This window comes from Centropristis striata, chromosome 15 (genome assembly GCF_030273125.1).
Source record: "Centropristis striata isolate RG_2023a ecotype Rhode Island chromosome 15, C.striata_1.0, whole genome shotgun sequence".
NCBI lineage: Eukaryota > Metazoa > Chordata > Actinopteri > Perciformes > Serranidae > Centropristis > Centropristis striata.
Genome location: NC_081531.1, coordinates 31,692,958 through 31,708,501, shown reverse-complemented (window position 1 = coordinate 31,708,501; position 15,544 = coordinate 31,692,958). Strand labels below are relative to the sequence as shown.

Here is a 15,544-nt window from a genome sequence, read left to right as displayed (position 1 = left end):
ATGGAGCTATCTAAAAATATAGTAAATAATAATTATTATTTATTTATTATTATTCTAATTACAACTTACCACACTTGTTGGGACAGTTGGCTGCCTCCTGCGCTTTCTGATCAAATTTAGGGAAACGTGAAACGAAGTTAAAGAAATGTAGAGACGTGAAAAAAAATACACAAAAAAATAGCAGAGCAGAATATAAATATTAATTGATTGGATATACTCGTTGGCATTACCTTGGTGACTTTTAGCTCCATTTAACGTTAGCTCGGTTATAAAGTGAGATTGAAAGCTCGTCCCAAGCCCGAAGATATGACTATTGATAGTAAGGACAACAATTCAAAATTATAGTGTTAAAAAGAAACACAATTATTTTATTTTTTATTTTATTTTTATTTTATTTTATTTTATTTTTTATTGGATAATGTTTACAGTTTTACCGTGATTAACCACTTCCACAACGCTGCGTTTCTCACTAGATTCCTGTGGAGGCCAGTAACGGGCGGGTCGACTGTTTTTTATGAGTAGAAGAAGAAAACGGTACGTCGGTAAAAATAGTTCTCCCTTCATTTCCAAGACACAAAGCAGTGTCAGGTAAGTACTTTAGCAGCCTTTTAAACCAGCAACATTAACTTACTCATGTTATGCAGATTTGCCAATGTGTCGATGACATAGTCAAATGTTTCCGATAACAGCTGACATAGGAATCTGAACGTTATAAACGGCTCTTTTGCTGACTTAGCTGTTAGCTTAGCTTGCTAATCAGCGCTGCACAAAGTGGCTAATGTTTTGACATTGGTGAATGTTTGCAAATCCATGTCGACAGCATCACTGAACTACATTTTTCCTACAAAACAATAAGTACAACAATGTTTGCAAGTTGACTGACCAGCATCAGTTGACTTCCGTCCACAGATGAGGTTTTGTGGGATTTTTGTAGCCATATGTTTTTTTTCTGTGCAAAAGACTCAAAGCTAAGGGCAGAGGAGAAGAATGGATGCCCTCACCCACATGCTTACAGACCCACTGGACCCAAAAGAAGAAAACGATGCCCAAATCACAGAGGAGTGCATGCTGGGGAACTGTAGATTGAACCTCCCAGAGGACCTGCTAGAGGACGTGAGTACTCTGATGAAGCGCTGCTCTTTACAGTTGTCCAAAGGTGGAAGACACAATGCAGATGATGCACTCATTTTCGTTGTTTACGTTTTGTTTCCATCAGCCTGAAATTTTCTTCTCTGTGATGAGTGAGAGCACATGGAGTGAGGTACTGTCAGATTCCCAAAGGCAGCACCTTCGTCAGTTTTTGCCACAGTTTCCTGACAACAATGACGCAGAGCAGGACAGCACCCTCAATGACCTGTTCAACAATGGAAACTTTAACTTTGGGAATCCTCTTCATCTTGCACAAAAACAATTCAGAGGTTACTTCCTAGTTATCCACTTATTTACCGACCACGCTAAGTTCATCCTTTAAGCATGTTTTGATCCTGACTGTCTTTTTCTCAACCCAGATGGTTACTTCAATCCTGAGGTGGTCAGGTACAGGCAATTGTGTGCCAAATCCCAGAGAAAGCGACAGTTGTACTCCCTTCAGCAGTATTACCACCGATTATTGAAGCACATCCTTGTCTCCAGAAAGGTATTTTTTGAAAAAGTTTGAAGCACAAGGCACATGGCCTCTTGCAGTTCGTCTTAATGTGTCTTCTTGTTGTAGGAGCTGCTAGAGTTTGCAGTTCACAATGGTCTGGACTTTCCACCAAAAAGAAAGTTACCAACCAAGACTCATGCTGAAATGCGGGAGCCAAGGGTGAGAAGAAGATTGAGCCGCATATTAAAGGAGGTCAAAACTGAGTGTGGAGACAGCAATGCTTCATCTGATGATGATGGTCAGTCTGTTCTTACATGAGTATCACTGCTGGTATTTTTTCAAAGCACTTATCTAATGAGAAGCTTGTGAACACTAATACAAGTCTTATTGCCTATGCTTGTAGAGATATCATTATGGACTCCAGCACCTCAATCACCTTCCTCTCCGACACCCACTGTCTCACTCAAAGTCCTTCCAAGCCTTTCCACCCAAGACATGAAAACTACTGGTGAGTGATTTCTACAATATCAAGATGATGTTCCTAACATGTTTGAGCACAGTTATTATAATATGTAAACTTTTTAATTTCTTCACAGAAAAAATAGAGCTAGGGGAGCAGGACTTGAAAGCCATGCTACAAAACCATCGGGAGAAGAGGAAGCGACAGCCAGTAAGTGGTGATGGCAAAAAAAAAAAAAATTGCAAAGGTTTCATTTTAATTTGTTTACTCTATCTTTAATTATTGATTTTACTTAGGATCATCCAGACTTGTTGACCTCTGATATCCACCTTGGAGACATACTTTCAAGAGCAAATATTGGTCGGAAGGGGACTTTGCGTAAGTATAAGAAAAAATATGACAGATCTTAAGCCAAAGCTGATATCATAACACACAGTTAATGTTTCCTTCCTCTTTTTTTTCTTGCAGCACTTTTTGAACTGTCGCTGCCTAAAAAGAAGATAAAAGATGAGAGAAGGAAGAAGAAAATGAGGACAATAAAAATGGAATCTGAGGAACCCTGTGAAATTCTTGCACCTTCAGACACTCCATCAGCTCCCCCAGCAAGCATCATCAACTCCTTACCAGATACGCCATCTACTCCACTGCCCAACATCAAGGAGGAGTGAGTCTAGTCAAGAATATTAACAGAATTGTGTGTGTGTATATTCACTCTTGTTATCAATGTTACTGTAAATAACTGTCATTATTACAGGATTGTGGAGGAGTCTCAGAGCAGCCCAGTTCCAGTTGAAGAGATAGCTATCAGTTTCTTCAGCTTGTTGGAGAGCATCTTAAAGGCAGACAACCTTACCAGCACTTTAATGGTATGCACTCATTACAGAGTGTTGTGTTTTATGTGGATTTCTGTAATTTGTTTATTGTTATTTCTTATTTACATGTTTGATCAAATATTTACGTTAGACTAGTGGGGAATAGTGTTGTGGCCCTTTAAAAAGAGGAGTGTGCTATGCGTACATGTGACCGGTGTTTTACCGTGTGAAAAGGAAGCGGTAGATTCGTTTACATGGTAGATACTTTCAACCCGGTATGCAGCCACTTGGTAAGCTCTTGTCATTTTTTGTAATTCCTTGTTTCTTGTTTTGCTTTCATGTTGTACGTGTCATGTTGTCTACTGTCGCTATGCTGCATCGGTGCACTGTGTTACGTCTGCTCCCTTGTTGATCGTTAAAAAATAATGCAATGCTCTGGTAGAAATCACAGTTTAGTCGCTAATAATCAAAGTTAAAAGTTCCCGGAATGGCGAAGCTATAAAGTAAACATTTGGATTTATAACTTGATATCCCATCTGTGTCATCCATGGTTGTTTTTGTTAACTTTGAGTGTTAAAAAATCAATCACCTGTCTGACTACACATTATAACATCTACACTCTGCTCTTTCAGTTGGAGGAGAAAGTTCAAATATGGCAGTCCTCTCCAGCCAGCTCCCTCAATGTGTGGTTTTCATCTGTCCCATGTTGGTCCGACTTGGTTCTTCAAGCCCTGCAGTTTCTTGCAGGGGAGACTAAAGGTAACTAGCAGTGGTCGCTCACACTGAAATGTTCAGGCTTTTTTTTTGTCCTTTACTCATAAATGTTATGTTTGTGAATTAGATGGCATGATGGCACTCCCCAGTGGCTTTTCTCCATTTGTGGAATTTGCCGATGAATCTCAGCAGTGGAGGTGGATCGGTAAGAGGGATCATCTGTTGAAGTCTTTGATTGGTTCAGTGCTTGGTACTCAGACTGACTGTATTCTTGAGGATTAAAGTCAATCATTTATTTTAGGCCCGACTCAGGATACTGAGAAGGATCTTAGTGCACTCTGTCAACTGTGGCTGGACTCCAAAGACTTGGTTATCAAGGTAATACAGTTATTATATTACAAATACAATTTTGGCACTGATTCTACAGCTGTAGTATGCTATGCTACTGTGTTTGCTATGATTTTCACTGTTTGGGACAGAATGTAAACCAGCTTTTTTCTCTTCCGCAGACAGAAAATGAAGACATGCTAGAGATGACATCCCCCACACCAAGAGTGTAAGATTCAGTGACTCATACAACATTTGCTAAATAATTAATGTAGCTGATGGACTGGAAAATAATTGATTATTTTTTCCTTGTTAGGACTAAGGTTGCCTTTTATGTCAACTTCATTTTGTGTATTTGAGATATAAAAAAACTAAATCAATTAACTTAATCAGAAATAAATCTGAGTTATTTGTAGCGCAACATTATTATAATGAAGTAGTTAGAGTATCACAGTTGTTGAAGTTAACCATGTAATACTTCTAACCAAAAAGCTCAACTGATTATGTGGTCCGGCCCAGCACTGGAGACGAGAGACAGGTGTTTCAAATCCAGGTTTGTTTGTGCTGCTGGCTTTTTTTTTTCTTATTTACAACATTTCTTCTGCCTGGACGTGAACCCTCTAAGAGCATATACTTTTTGTTTGTTTTATTAGGAGCAGCAGCGATACAACCAGCCACATAAAGCCTTCACCTTCAGGATGCATGGCTTTGAATCTGTGGTGGGACCTGTTAAAGGAGTGTTTGACAAGGAGATGTCTCTCAACAAAGCCAGGGAACACACACTGCTGCGCTCAGACCGACCACCATATGTCACCATTCTCTCTCTGGGTGAGGCCGTCTGTTTCACTTTTACTCTATTGTTAGGCTGGGGAGAATCTGTGCTTTATAATGTGTGAAAAGGAAACACAATCTTGACTTCTATCCTCTCTGTTCGGTAGTGCGGGATGCAGCAGCCAGGTTACCCAATGGAGAAGGAACGAGGGCAGAGATCTGTGAACTGTTGAAAGACTCGCAGTTTCTTGCGCCAGATGTCACCAGTGCACAAGTAAGATACACTACCGGTCAAAAGTTTTAGAACACCCCAATTTTTCCAGTTTTTTATTGAAATTCAAGCAGTTCAAGTCAAATGAACAGCTTGAAAGGGTACAAAGGTAAGTGGTGAACTACCAGAGGTAAATAAAAAAGGTAAGGTTAACCAAAACTGAAAAATAATGTACATTTCAGAATTATACAAGTAGGCCTTTTTCAGGGAACAGGAAATGGGTTAACAACTTAACTCTATGGAGTCTTGGGCTATTTTGTCCATTTTTTAATTCTTTTCATGTCTTTGTAAGTCATTTTGTGTCTTTTTTTGGTCATTTTGTGTCTTTTTTTAGTAATTTTGTGTCTTTTGGTGTCTTTTTTTTGTCATTTTATGTCTTTTTTTAGTCCTTTAGTCCAACATAAAATGTGATTTTGAATCTTTTTTTTTACTTTCAAAACACTATCATGCTCAATAAAGGATTTTAAATGTTGCAAATGTGCCTTAATTTCAGAGTACACTGAGACATTAAACTGCATAATTTTCAATTAAATTCTGGAAAAGTTGGTGTGTTCTAAAACTTTTGACCAGTAGTGTATATTTTAATTTTTTTTTAGTCATTCAGCTTACTCTGGCACAATGACTTGTGCAGGGCTGCAACTTTTTTGATGATCAATTTAATCTGTTGATTATTACTTCTATATGATTATTAGCTGTGCATGAGCTTTATCAAGTGTTAGATTTTAAATAGCAATGCCACAGCAGGGCCCAGCTACATTGATCAATCACAAAACTGAGAGAAGAACCAACAGAAGGCATTTCTGTCCATTACACTTGTTTTTGTCTGTCAAAACAGACACAAATCTACCAGACAGGACACATTTAGCTTATGCTAATCAGCTGAAATCAGGTCAGAGACCATACTTTGGCCTGCAGCCTTTAAGTTATTGTTTCCTTCCTTTTTTTAAGGTGAACACTGTTGTCAGTGGCGCCCTGGATAGACTTCACTATGAGAAAGACCCCTGTGTAAAGTATGACATTGGCCGCAAGCTCTGGATTTACCTGCACCGAAGTCGCAGTCAAGAGGAGTTTGGTAAGCAGCCTCATGCTTGATTTAAGGGTTTAGCTGTCCACAGTTCACAAAGGTTAATATCCCTTATTATTATTATTATTTATGTCATTATTCTTTCATCCAGAGAGGATCCATCAGGCTCAAGCTGCTGCTGCAAAAGCAAGAAAAGCCCTCCAGCAGAAACCTAAACCTGCATCTAAGCCTGTGAGTCCACTTTTTACTGGAAAACTGTGAAAATTGAGCTACCGAATTGGAAGTTGTTGTTTAATCCCCTATGAGTTTTATTGAATTGTTGTTTATCAATGTCTGCAGTTGATTATTTATTTGTTGATTTAGAAGTCTGGAAGCAAAGATGGAGGCAGTAAAACCCCAGGATTTCTGGAGGCAGGACAGGATCTAGGCTCCAATCCCATGTCACCAATCCCTACAACACCCACCCCAAACACACCTGGAACCCCTAAATCACCTTTACCCTGCACAGCCACCACACCAACAAAGACTGGAGTCCCGGATACAATTAAAACAAGCACAGGGTCAGTGCGATACACTTTTTTTTTTCCTTCTAATTAGTATTTTACAACACAGTCCAGAGTTTTATCTTTGCAATTTAAACTAAACGATTCCCCTCTCTGCTCTCCCAGTGTTCTTCTTGTGTCCCCTCCCTCGTTGCCCCAGCTGGGAACCATCTTACCCACCAGTCAGGCTTGTCCACCAGTTTCACAGCCAGTCACGTCCCAACACACGGCTCGGATAGTGAGTCACCTGGCGGCGGGCTCTCTCCCTCAGGTGAGGGTTGTTTCTGCTCAGCCTGGGCTTGGTTCTTCAGGAGGAAGTCAGCAGGCCACGCTGGTGCATCAGACCCCTCACCAGATCAGGATGCCGGTGTCAATGGCAGCCAAGGGCATTTCACAGGTAACCAGACAAAGAGCTGTTGGTTTTTTTGTGTTGCATAATGCATAAATAATCCTCTGTGTTTATTGTGCATGTCAATAGGCAGTGGTTTCTGTGCCAATGAGGAGTCAGTCTGGTAGTAGTCCAGTCCAGGTGCCGACCACCCTGTCTGTGTCTGCTGTAGCTGTGGCCAAACCTCAAACCGGATCACCGGGTAGCCCGGCTAACAACCCTGCTTCCCCTGCTATGCTGCAGGGAGTCACCAGCCCCAGTATTAAACAGGTGAACCACTTGGTTTCAAACAGAGATTGCATAAAAGAAGTGGACATACTTTCCTGATCTTAAATGAGTTTTCCTCGTGAGTTTATGGTCTTAATCACTAGTTTAAAGTGTTCTTTAGTACAGAATGATGTTCATTTTGTAAATGATGGTCCCAGAATAGTAGTCAACAAACCAGTGGGTGATGTCACTGTTATTAAGTCCCCTTTTTTATACAGTCTAGGTTTTAACTGGGATATTTATTTATATTCTGGAAGATGGTTAATACACAGATTTTAAAATGCGTTGAGGGGACTTCATGCTCTCAAATTACAAGAAGCTCTTACATTCTCAACGCAGAATTTCCCCAAATTGACAAAGAAGAAAAGAAAACCTAATTCTTTTCTTCTTTGTCAATTTGGGGAAATTCTGCGTTTTCTGGTAGTTATTACAAGTAATTTAGCAGCCTAACCCATCCTTAAATAAGTAACACATGTCACAAGACTAATCTTTTGGTTAATTTTTTTTCTTTAAAGGTGTCCATCACAGGTCAACTGGGAATGAAGACTGCAGGAGGAGCAGGAATTCCAATAACGGCTACAAACTTGCGCATCCAGGGTAAAGATGTCCTGCGTCTTCCACCATCCTCCATCACCACAGACGCTAAAGGCCAGACAGTGCTGCGGATCACCCCAGACATGATGGCAACTCTCGCCAAATCCCCTGTTGCAACTGTCAAACTCACCCCTGACTTTCTGGGCACTGGCGGCACAGGCAGTAAGAGCATATCAGCCACTCTGCATGTGACGCCACCTTCCTCTGTCTCCAGTGCTTCATCCTGCACAGGGGAAGCACAGAGCAGTAAAGCGGTCCCTGTTACTTCTACCTTGTTGAAGGCTGCAGGAGACACGGCCATACGTCTGATGCCCACGTTGGCCGTCTCCGTGGCTGACCAAAAATCCAGGACCTTCTCCACCGTGTCCTCGCCTGACAAGAGTGGCGCCACCATTCGCATCATGCCAGGCCTCGGTGTTATTCCACAGAAACAGGGTCAGACCATCACAATGACAACCACCACTGGCAGTAAACCGCTCACAGCGTCTACATGTGCTAATGTAGTGACCATGGCTGCCAGTGTTGTGGCTGGTGCTAAAGGGATCACAGTGGCTCCTGGAGTGTCGTGCTCACCTCTGACTCTAGGAACAGCTACAGCCACTGTGCGGCAGGTCCCAGCTTCAGTGGTTACTACACAAACGGTAAGAGAATTATTCTGCTTTGTTCGTATTTTCAGGGGAAATTGCAAGGTTTTTTGTGTAGTTTCGGCCGCCGTTCCCTTCAGATGAATTATTGTGCTAACTAAGGTTAACCAGAAATGTTTTATTTCTTATTGTTTTTAACCGAAGCTGAAAGGGTGTATGGTTTAAGGAATGTCAATTTTAGTCAGATAGATCCAATTATTTTTGGGATAAACATGTAAGCAGCAGAATGGCCTCAAGGTGACACTGCTTGACTGTCTTGTCTTGTAACAACTTGTTGGTTCCTATGAGGAAATGATTGGGGCATTCCTTTTTTTTTTTTAAACATTTGTTTATTGATTTTTCAGTGACATAACAAAATCAAGAGATGACATTACAAGAGTCAAAACAGTGTCAAGTGTAACAAGTAAAATAATAATAATAATAAAAATAATACATAAAATATAAAATAATAAAATAAAATAAAATAAAATAAATAAATAAATAAATAAAAATGGAAGCGAACAACAAATACACAGAACAAAACAAAAACACAAATAGGTCACCCACTGCTAAATAAAAGTCTAATAATATGTTCACTTAAGCAGAGATAAATAAAAAACATTCCCATATTAACATACTGGTCCCAGTGCATAGTATGTCAAATGAAGTATGCCAAAAAACACCAGGATGTCCTACTGCCTCCGGTTGCATTTTGCAGAATGCTTTTCTGGCTATTCTGAGCCGCAGTCCTCTGCCCGGTGGATGATACGTGACATGGACTGAGCTGCTGAGAGAACACAGACAGCCTGTGACTGTGACTGATATATGAGGTCAAAGTTCAAAGCAATGTTATGACAAAGTATTTACCAGTTGTAATGTGTGCACTCTGCATGCAACAGTACGTACGTTGTAATTGCAGCTGCAATTTTGAACTAGGCATATGTTTCATGCTCTTTCAATACCCAGGTAGCAGTTTGATACATTATGATATATGTAATGCACATCTCTTTTAATACTGACATTTTCAATACCGTTGTGCAAATTAACATTTTATTTTTATTACAATCACAGCCCATAATATCATGTCATATAAGTGATGTTGATGAGGGTGGTGTTGGAAGTTATGCAGGTTAACCAAAGTGAAAGAGCAGCAGCCCCTACAGGAAGGGGATGCAGGCACATGTTATATAAATAAAGCAAACCTTCCACAAACGGCTCACATTTGCCAAACAACTTGAGATATGTTGATGTGATCTGAGATTAAATAACAGATAGACGTGAGTAAGAAAAGGAAAGGACATGTATTTATCAGTGGGTTATTGTAGTTGTATTCCAGGTGTTAACTACAAGCTGTTATAACCAGCTTTCACTTCACACCTGTTATCTGAACACAATCTGAACAAACTAAAGGCATTTCTGAATGGCAGCTATTAGGTTTGAACAGGAATGTTGACTAAAAAATACTTCTCTACAATCCTCTTTTTTACAACACTGTAGGGGAAGTTACCTACACGGATAACTGTGCCCCTCTCTGTCCTGAACCAACCACTGAAGAGCAAGAGTGTTGTGACCACGCCAATTGTGAAAGGAAGTCTTAACACAAAGTAAGTCTCATCATCTCCTCCGTTATTTATTCAAACTTGTCTGCCAATCCAGAAGTTGGCATCAACCTTGTTCCCTCACAACAAAAAGGCAGTTTGATTTTTCAATTGGATTTTGGATTATTTTAGAAAATGTCATCATTGTCATGTTTTTTTTAATAAATAAACACCACTTTCATGATTCTTGAAGCATAACTGCCAGAAGTAAAAAGCTCACATTAAGCTATAGACAACTAGATCATAATCAATCACTTACTTATTTCAGACAGAAAGAATAAAGAATTTGATTGATTTGATTTATGGGTTAAATATTTTTTTTTAAAACAGTTGTAAAGCTTGTTTTATTTGAAAATTAACACTGTCGTTTATTTTAATGCATTGTGAGATTAAATTTTATTTAGGCTTGACCACTATCAGGCCTCTCTCATCAGGTGACAGCAACTACTTTACAACTATTTCTTTTTTCTATTTGAATATTTTGTTTCCTTGGTGGCAAAAGGTTACATTTTGAGCTTTGTTATTATATGTAGTCATTGATTTATTGTCTTTTTCTTCACAGAGTGTCCCTGTCTCTCTACAGCTGTAAGTTAGGCTGGCAGATTGATGTTATTTCCATTTCCTCTCTCTTTTCTGAGCAGTATCAGCAGTCTGGGTAGGAACATCATCCTGACCACCATGCCTGCTGGCACAAAGCTGATTGCAGGGAACAAACCGGTCAGCTTTGTCACAGCACAGCAGTTTCAGCAGCTTCAACAGCAAGGACAGGCCACGCAGGTTAGCCGACATATAGTATCACTAATAAGGAAGTATTTTCAAGGAAGGGGAATAATGGCTTTTATAACCTGAAATGTGCTTCCGAATGTATTTAAAAACTGCATGTAAAATGCTGCTTTATGATCAACTTAAACAAGCTGAGAGCATCATAAGGCTATCTGTCTTTCTTTTTTTCTTTTTTTTTTCTTCAAAACTTTATTGAGTTATTTCCCAAAAAGTAATACACGATGAACACAACAACGAACATACAGTCATAAAACCCCATCCCTCCCTCTCATAACCAACAGTAATCTCGGAGGAAAACACTTGAGTTAATAAAAAATAAAATAAAATAAATGTATTAATTAATATCTGTCTTTCTTTCTTTAGGTTCGCATCCAGACAGTCCAGGCGCAGCAGCTCCAGCATACTATAGCAACAAGCTCCCCAAAATCTGTTTCCACAGTCGTAGTCACAACAGCACCTTCGCCCAAACGTGCCCCCGATCCCCCACCTGCACCTCAACAGTGATCAGCAATGAATTGTAGGTCCACTGTACAATACATGCGTAGCTGTACAGTTTGTCCTCAAGCATTTAAGATCATCTGATGTATTTTTGTAACATTGTTATTTCAATGTGTAAGATGCTTTTATTACTTTTCAGTTTTAATGATACCCTCATAGTGGTCCCTGCAAGGTTACCAGTATCAGTATGGTGAAAATGGTCATTAGTCCTCAACTACATTCCATCTCCTGAATTATATTCTCAACATTGTTACAGCCAAAAGTATAAAACAGTTTAACAAAAAAAAAGCTTTCAATAGAAAGTTTGGTTTACTTTTTATTTCAAATGACCAGTTAATATTTTACCTAAATATAACATTAAATCACAACTCATTCATTTATATTAAACTGCAGTTTCTATATAATTATTTGTCAACTGATGTAATGAACGACGTAATTAAGTCTGTCAGATTTGAATGTTGTGACTTGTTTTCTGTGTTTTAATACATTATTTGTTCTCTTGTTAGGTGTTATATTTTATTTGATAACCTGCCATACTCTCAAGCCAGACGTTTCAGGTTGCAAATTGTTATGTAGAATATACTTTGTGCCATTGAAATATTTTAACAGATAATAACAGATCATATTTAAATAGATACGTTTTTATTTTTTACAAAAAAAAAAAAATCGAAATTACTTTGTACAAAACAGCAGACTCTGTCACAGACTGTCAACATAGAAAATGAAATTCAATTTAAGAAAATTTTCAAAATAACCAAAACCATGCATTTACTCTTCATCCGACTCTTCAAGCAAAGCTTTCTGGGAGCTCGTTTTGGATGATGTATTTCGCATTCCAATCTCTATGTCCCGTCCTTTGCTTGAGAATCGCTTCACTGTGCTGTTGGAACAAGGAAAAAAAGGCTTTAGTGAAAGCATGAACGTAAAGATGACTCACCTACAGCCTACTCAGGAGTTAAGTGCTGCTGTTGATATGTTAATTTCAAGTTTTCCTTCAAGTAGGGAAAGCCAAATTTCCATAATGTACTGAGAAGACTCAAAACAAGTTGTTAGTTTTGACCACTTTTGGTGCTCCCAAACGTTTTTTTAATTACACGTGTGCATTTCATGTTCTTCCAGTTTCTATACAAGGAAGCACAGTCATGTCAGGTAATGTGATAAGCATTTCTGGCTGCCGATGCAAAGCTCAAATAAAAGAGAAGACAACATTATGTGAACAATACCGGTTTTCAAAACAAGCAAATATCCTCAAGGCCTAGTAAACTAGTCATTCAACATGTTTAGCAGGCCTTAAGAACACAACATATTGTGCTGAGAATTTGCATGTCATTGAATGTAAACAAAACATTGTTGACCATAAAAACTTCACAGGACACCTTTAAATGCCGGTTGAGAGATCAGAATAAAACTCAACATGTCCTGCTATTTTCTGTTCAAAGAAAGCTACATCTCAATGTTTTGAACACTTTACCAGACAGAAAACTTTTATAATTTCTGTATTTCTGTCTGTGGTTTAACATGCCCTTTAAAGTTTCAGTCTAAAAACATATTTAGGGAAAGAAAAGAAGGATGTGATACTTACAACCAAACCACAGAGGAGATGCAGGGGACTAAAAGCAGCGCGACAGCTAAGTGCCAGCAGAAACACATGGTGATGAACATGATGTTGTCGTGCAGTGTCAGGTCCCACTGCGGTCCTCTTAACGGGTAAAGTACAAAGCCGATCTGAAACGACAAATGGGGTGATGAAGCAGCCAACTCCCTGTGATGTTAAGCAAAATATTCAGTAATATTTATCGGCTTTCACTTAGACAATGTGTTTAAAAAAGCAGATTCATAAAGCTTTAATATAATGCTTCATTAATTACATTTATTTATAAAAAGTCAAATCTGACCATTTTCCAGTTCTTTCTGCTCTAGAGCACCTGAACCAGGTGATCCAACAGTAACAGCTGGTGACGTGCATCAGGTGTGTTTAAATGAAACTGGACCCAGTTCTGAGTCAGTGTGATGGATGACACAAGTCCACTAATAAGCTAATTTGGTGCTGAAAAAGCATAAAGAAATGACTTAATTAATCACCTGGTAGAACCATGATCCCTGCAGGATGAACATGCATGCCCCGAACAGCTCCAAAATAATGTTGTCTCTTATGAACACCTCCAACATGGTGCTGGCCGACCCGCTAAAAACAGCCACGAGCAGCAGGGAGTGGATGTGAGCGTCCACAGGGGGCCGCATGTGCACGTGGTAGTAGAACAGAAACCCTGGATGGCATAGAAGACAAAACGTAGCTGAAATACACACCCAAGGGGGGCATTTTTGGGATGTGAAGGAAAACTGTAGAACTAAAGCTTACCTTCAACAAAAAGAGCCAAGGAGAGAGCCAGGCGGTCCACGCCAGCTGGCACCAGCTTTGTAGTATTGGCAACCAGTGCTATTCCAGCGATCCCAAAGAACAAATACATTGTGCCGTGCTGCCAGTTCATCAGCTTGACCCATGAATTGGTGGTGTTGTTGTAGAGGTGGGCATGTGGCCCATCCACCACAAACTGTTCAACCATAATACCTGCAACAGGACAACACCAGACATATGACATGAGTCAAGAAACATTTAGAGGGTTTGGAGTGTGAACATGATTGAGAGGAAAACTGACCAACAAATGCAGCAAAGATTTGAAATCCTCCCTCCACGTAGTCCATTCTTTTAAACAAAGGTGGCATGGTCCGTCTTCCTTTAGGCTGACTTGTCCTCCAGTAGTGTTGAAGAATGTGTTTCACTGTTAGCCAAAAGCCAAAAAACAAAAAAAAAGAGCCAGGGATGGCATGTCCTCCGAAGTTGGCCATTGTTAGATCTGAAAACAAAGAAATAGACATTAGTATTCAATAAGATACATTTGATGTTTATTATCTTGATTCAATGCTCTGAATTCTACTTTGAGCTGACTCAGCTTTAAGGTTAAAGTACATTCTTGCAGCATTATATTATGGTGTTTTGAGTCATGTGATGGTTACATGTCGTACAGTGTCAATTTATGGAAAAAGGTTTGATCAGCAGAGCATAAATGGGAAATAAATGTAGTTAAATAGCCAATTCATGAACACAGTTTAAAAGAAAATGAAGAGTAAGATGGAGTTTAATATGAGCCAAAACATCAGCCTTGTCATATACGAGTAAGTTTCATGTCATATTAATCTCCTTAAATCTTGAGATGCAATGTATAATGCAATGGAAGTGAGGAAACATTGATACTTACTGGTACTTATCGCACTTAAAGTACTTATTATTTTTTATCTGATCAGCATAGGTGTGTAGAATATGCCCTTTGATTCAGATGAAAGCTGCTCATTTGTTTTGCAAAAATGAAATTCAAATCACACAGCAGGACGGTAAATGTGACGTTGACCACTTAAGTTTAAAAAAAGAAAAAGCACTGAGCAATGTGTTTCTCTCAAAGCAGAGGAATGTGCTTCTAATGGAATATTGCCCCTGATCTATTTCTGTGAATTCTAAATGTAAACATATTCCTGCTACAAGCATTCTTAAATTATTATTTTTTCCTTGTCCATGTCTGAATCAGTGCTTTTAAAGTTTGTAAGTTCCTTTCCTTACCCTTCATGTCAGAAAGCATGAGGCACGGGTGTGTTTCAGTTAGACAAGTTTTTCTTGAGCAGCCCTGTTTGACCTGATGTGATCGTGATTCTTCACATTTCTTCCTTCACAAGTTCACACAGATGTCGACAGCACCCAATAGATTTAGTGTTTTTTTTTTTTTTTTACAGTCTTACTATCAAATGTCTTCTACACAGTTTCGTTCACTGAAACCATACTGTGGTTAAGTTGTTGTAGAAAAATCCCTCTACAGCTACTTAATGAAGGTAACAGTGATAGTAGATGTCTTACAGAATGTACATACCTTATTCTCTGCTGCTAATTCCCAAACACTCAGTAAAAGCTTTGGACCACTGTGAATCTTGCCAGCTGTGAGTGAGAGCACTCTGGTCTGTGTCAACTGTGCACACCTGCTGACTGCACTTCTAACCTGTGTTGACATCATCACACAGCCCCACCCAGCATTTGCATTGGTTTCTGTGGGCAAGGGACGTCCTCCTGGGAGACAGCTGCCTCATTCAGGCAGAAAAACAATACCTGGCTGAAGATCATGTGCTTTATTCAGGTATTTATAAAATGGAACATATAGTGTTGGCACCTTAATGTAGATTTTTTTTAAAAATTATATTAAAATATGATGTAAAATAAGCAGAATAAATAATTTGTAATATTTT

The 15,544-nt window shown here is 39.1% G+C and overlaps 2 protein-coding genes across 6 annotated transcripts; one reads left to right on the top strand and one right to left on the bottom strand.

Moving 5' to 3' along the window:
- Window positions 1-495: 495 nt before the first annotated feature.
- On the top strand, window positions 496-11,758 carry nfrkb (nuclear factor related to kappaB binding protein). 4 transcript variants are annotated; one of them, XM_059350925.1, is made up of 27 exons: window positions 496-588; window positions 961-1,113; window positions 1,217-1,418; window positions 1,509-1,636; window positions 1,712-1,883; window positions 1,989-2,093; window positions 2,182-2,255; window positions 2,342-2,423; window positions 2,514-2,709; window positions 2,800-2,911; window positions 3,490-3,616; window positions 3,699-3,776; window positions 3,873-3,949; window positions 4,081-4,127; window positions 4,391-4,451; window positions 4,552-4,726; window positions 4,837-4,943; window positions 5,889-6,012; window positions 6,116-6,195; window positions 6,328-6,524; window positions 6,633-6,903; window positions 6,985-7,164; window positions 7,677-8,396; window positions 9,876-9,982; window positions 10,618-10,753; window positions 11,123-11,276; window positions 11,397-11,758. In XM_059350925.1, the coding sequence occupies exons 2-26, from the start codon at window positions 988-990 to the stop codon at window positions 11,261-11,263; spliced, it is 3,825 nt and encodes a 1,274-aa protein (XP_059206908.1). In that variant the 5' UTR covers window positions 496-588; window positions 961-987; the 3' UTR covers window positions 11,264-11,276; window positions 11,397-11,758. The 4 variants fall into 4 exon arrangements, with proteins under 4 accessions (XP_059206908.1, XP_059206910.1, XP_059206909.1 ...); XM_059350927.1 differs by having other exon boundaries at window positions 4,418-4,451; window positions 11,123-11,758; XM_059350926.1 differs by having other exon boundaries at window positions 6,331-6,524; window positions 11,123-11,758.
- Window positions 11,759-11,882: 124 nt separating this feature from the next.
- tmem45b (transmembrane protein 45B) lies at window positions 11,883-15,315 on the bottom strand. Of its 2 annotated transcripts, none has more exons than XM_059350930.1 (6): window positions 15,175-15,315; window positions 13,915-14,112; window positions 13,617-13,826; window positions 13,340-13,524; window positions 12,840-12,982; window positions 11,883-12,137 (listed from the first exon to the last, which is right to left on the bottom strand). In XM_059350930.1, the coding sequence occupies exons 2-6, from the start codon at window positions 14,102-14,104 to the stop codon at window positions 12,026-12,028; spliced, it is 840 nt and encodes a 279-aa protein (XP_059206913.1). In that variant the 5' UTR covers window positions 14,105-14,112; window positions 15,175-15,315; the 3' UTR covers window positions 11,883-12,025. The 2 variants fall into 2 exon arrangements, with proteins under 2 accessions (XP_059206913.1, XP_059206912.1); XM_059350929.1 differs by lacking the exon at window positions 15,175-15,315 and adding an exon at window positions 14,871-14,892.
- Between the last annotated feature and the right edge of the window lie 229 nt (window positions 15,316-15,544).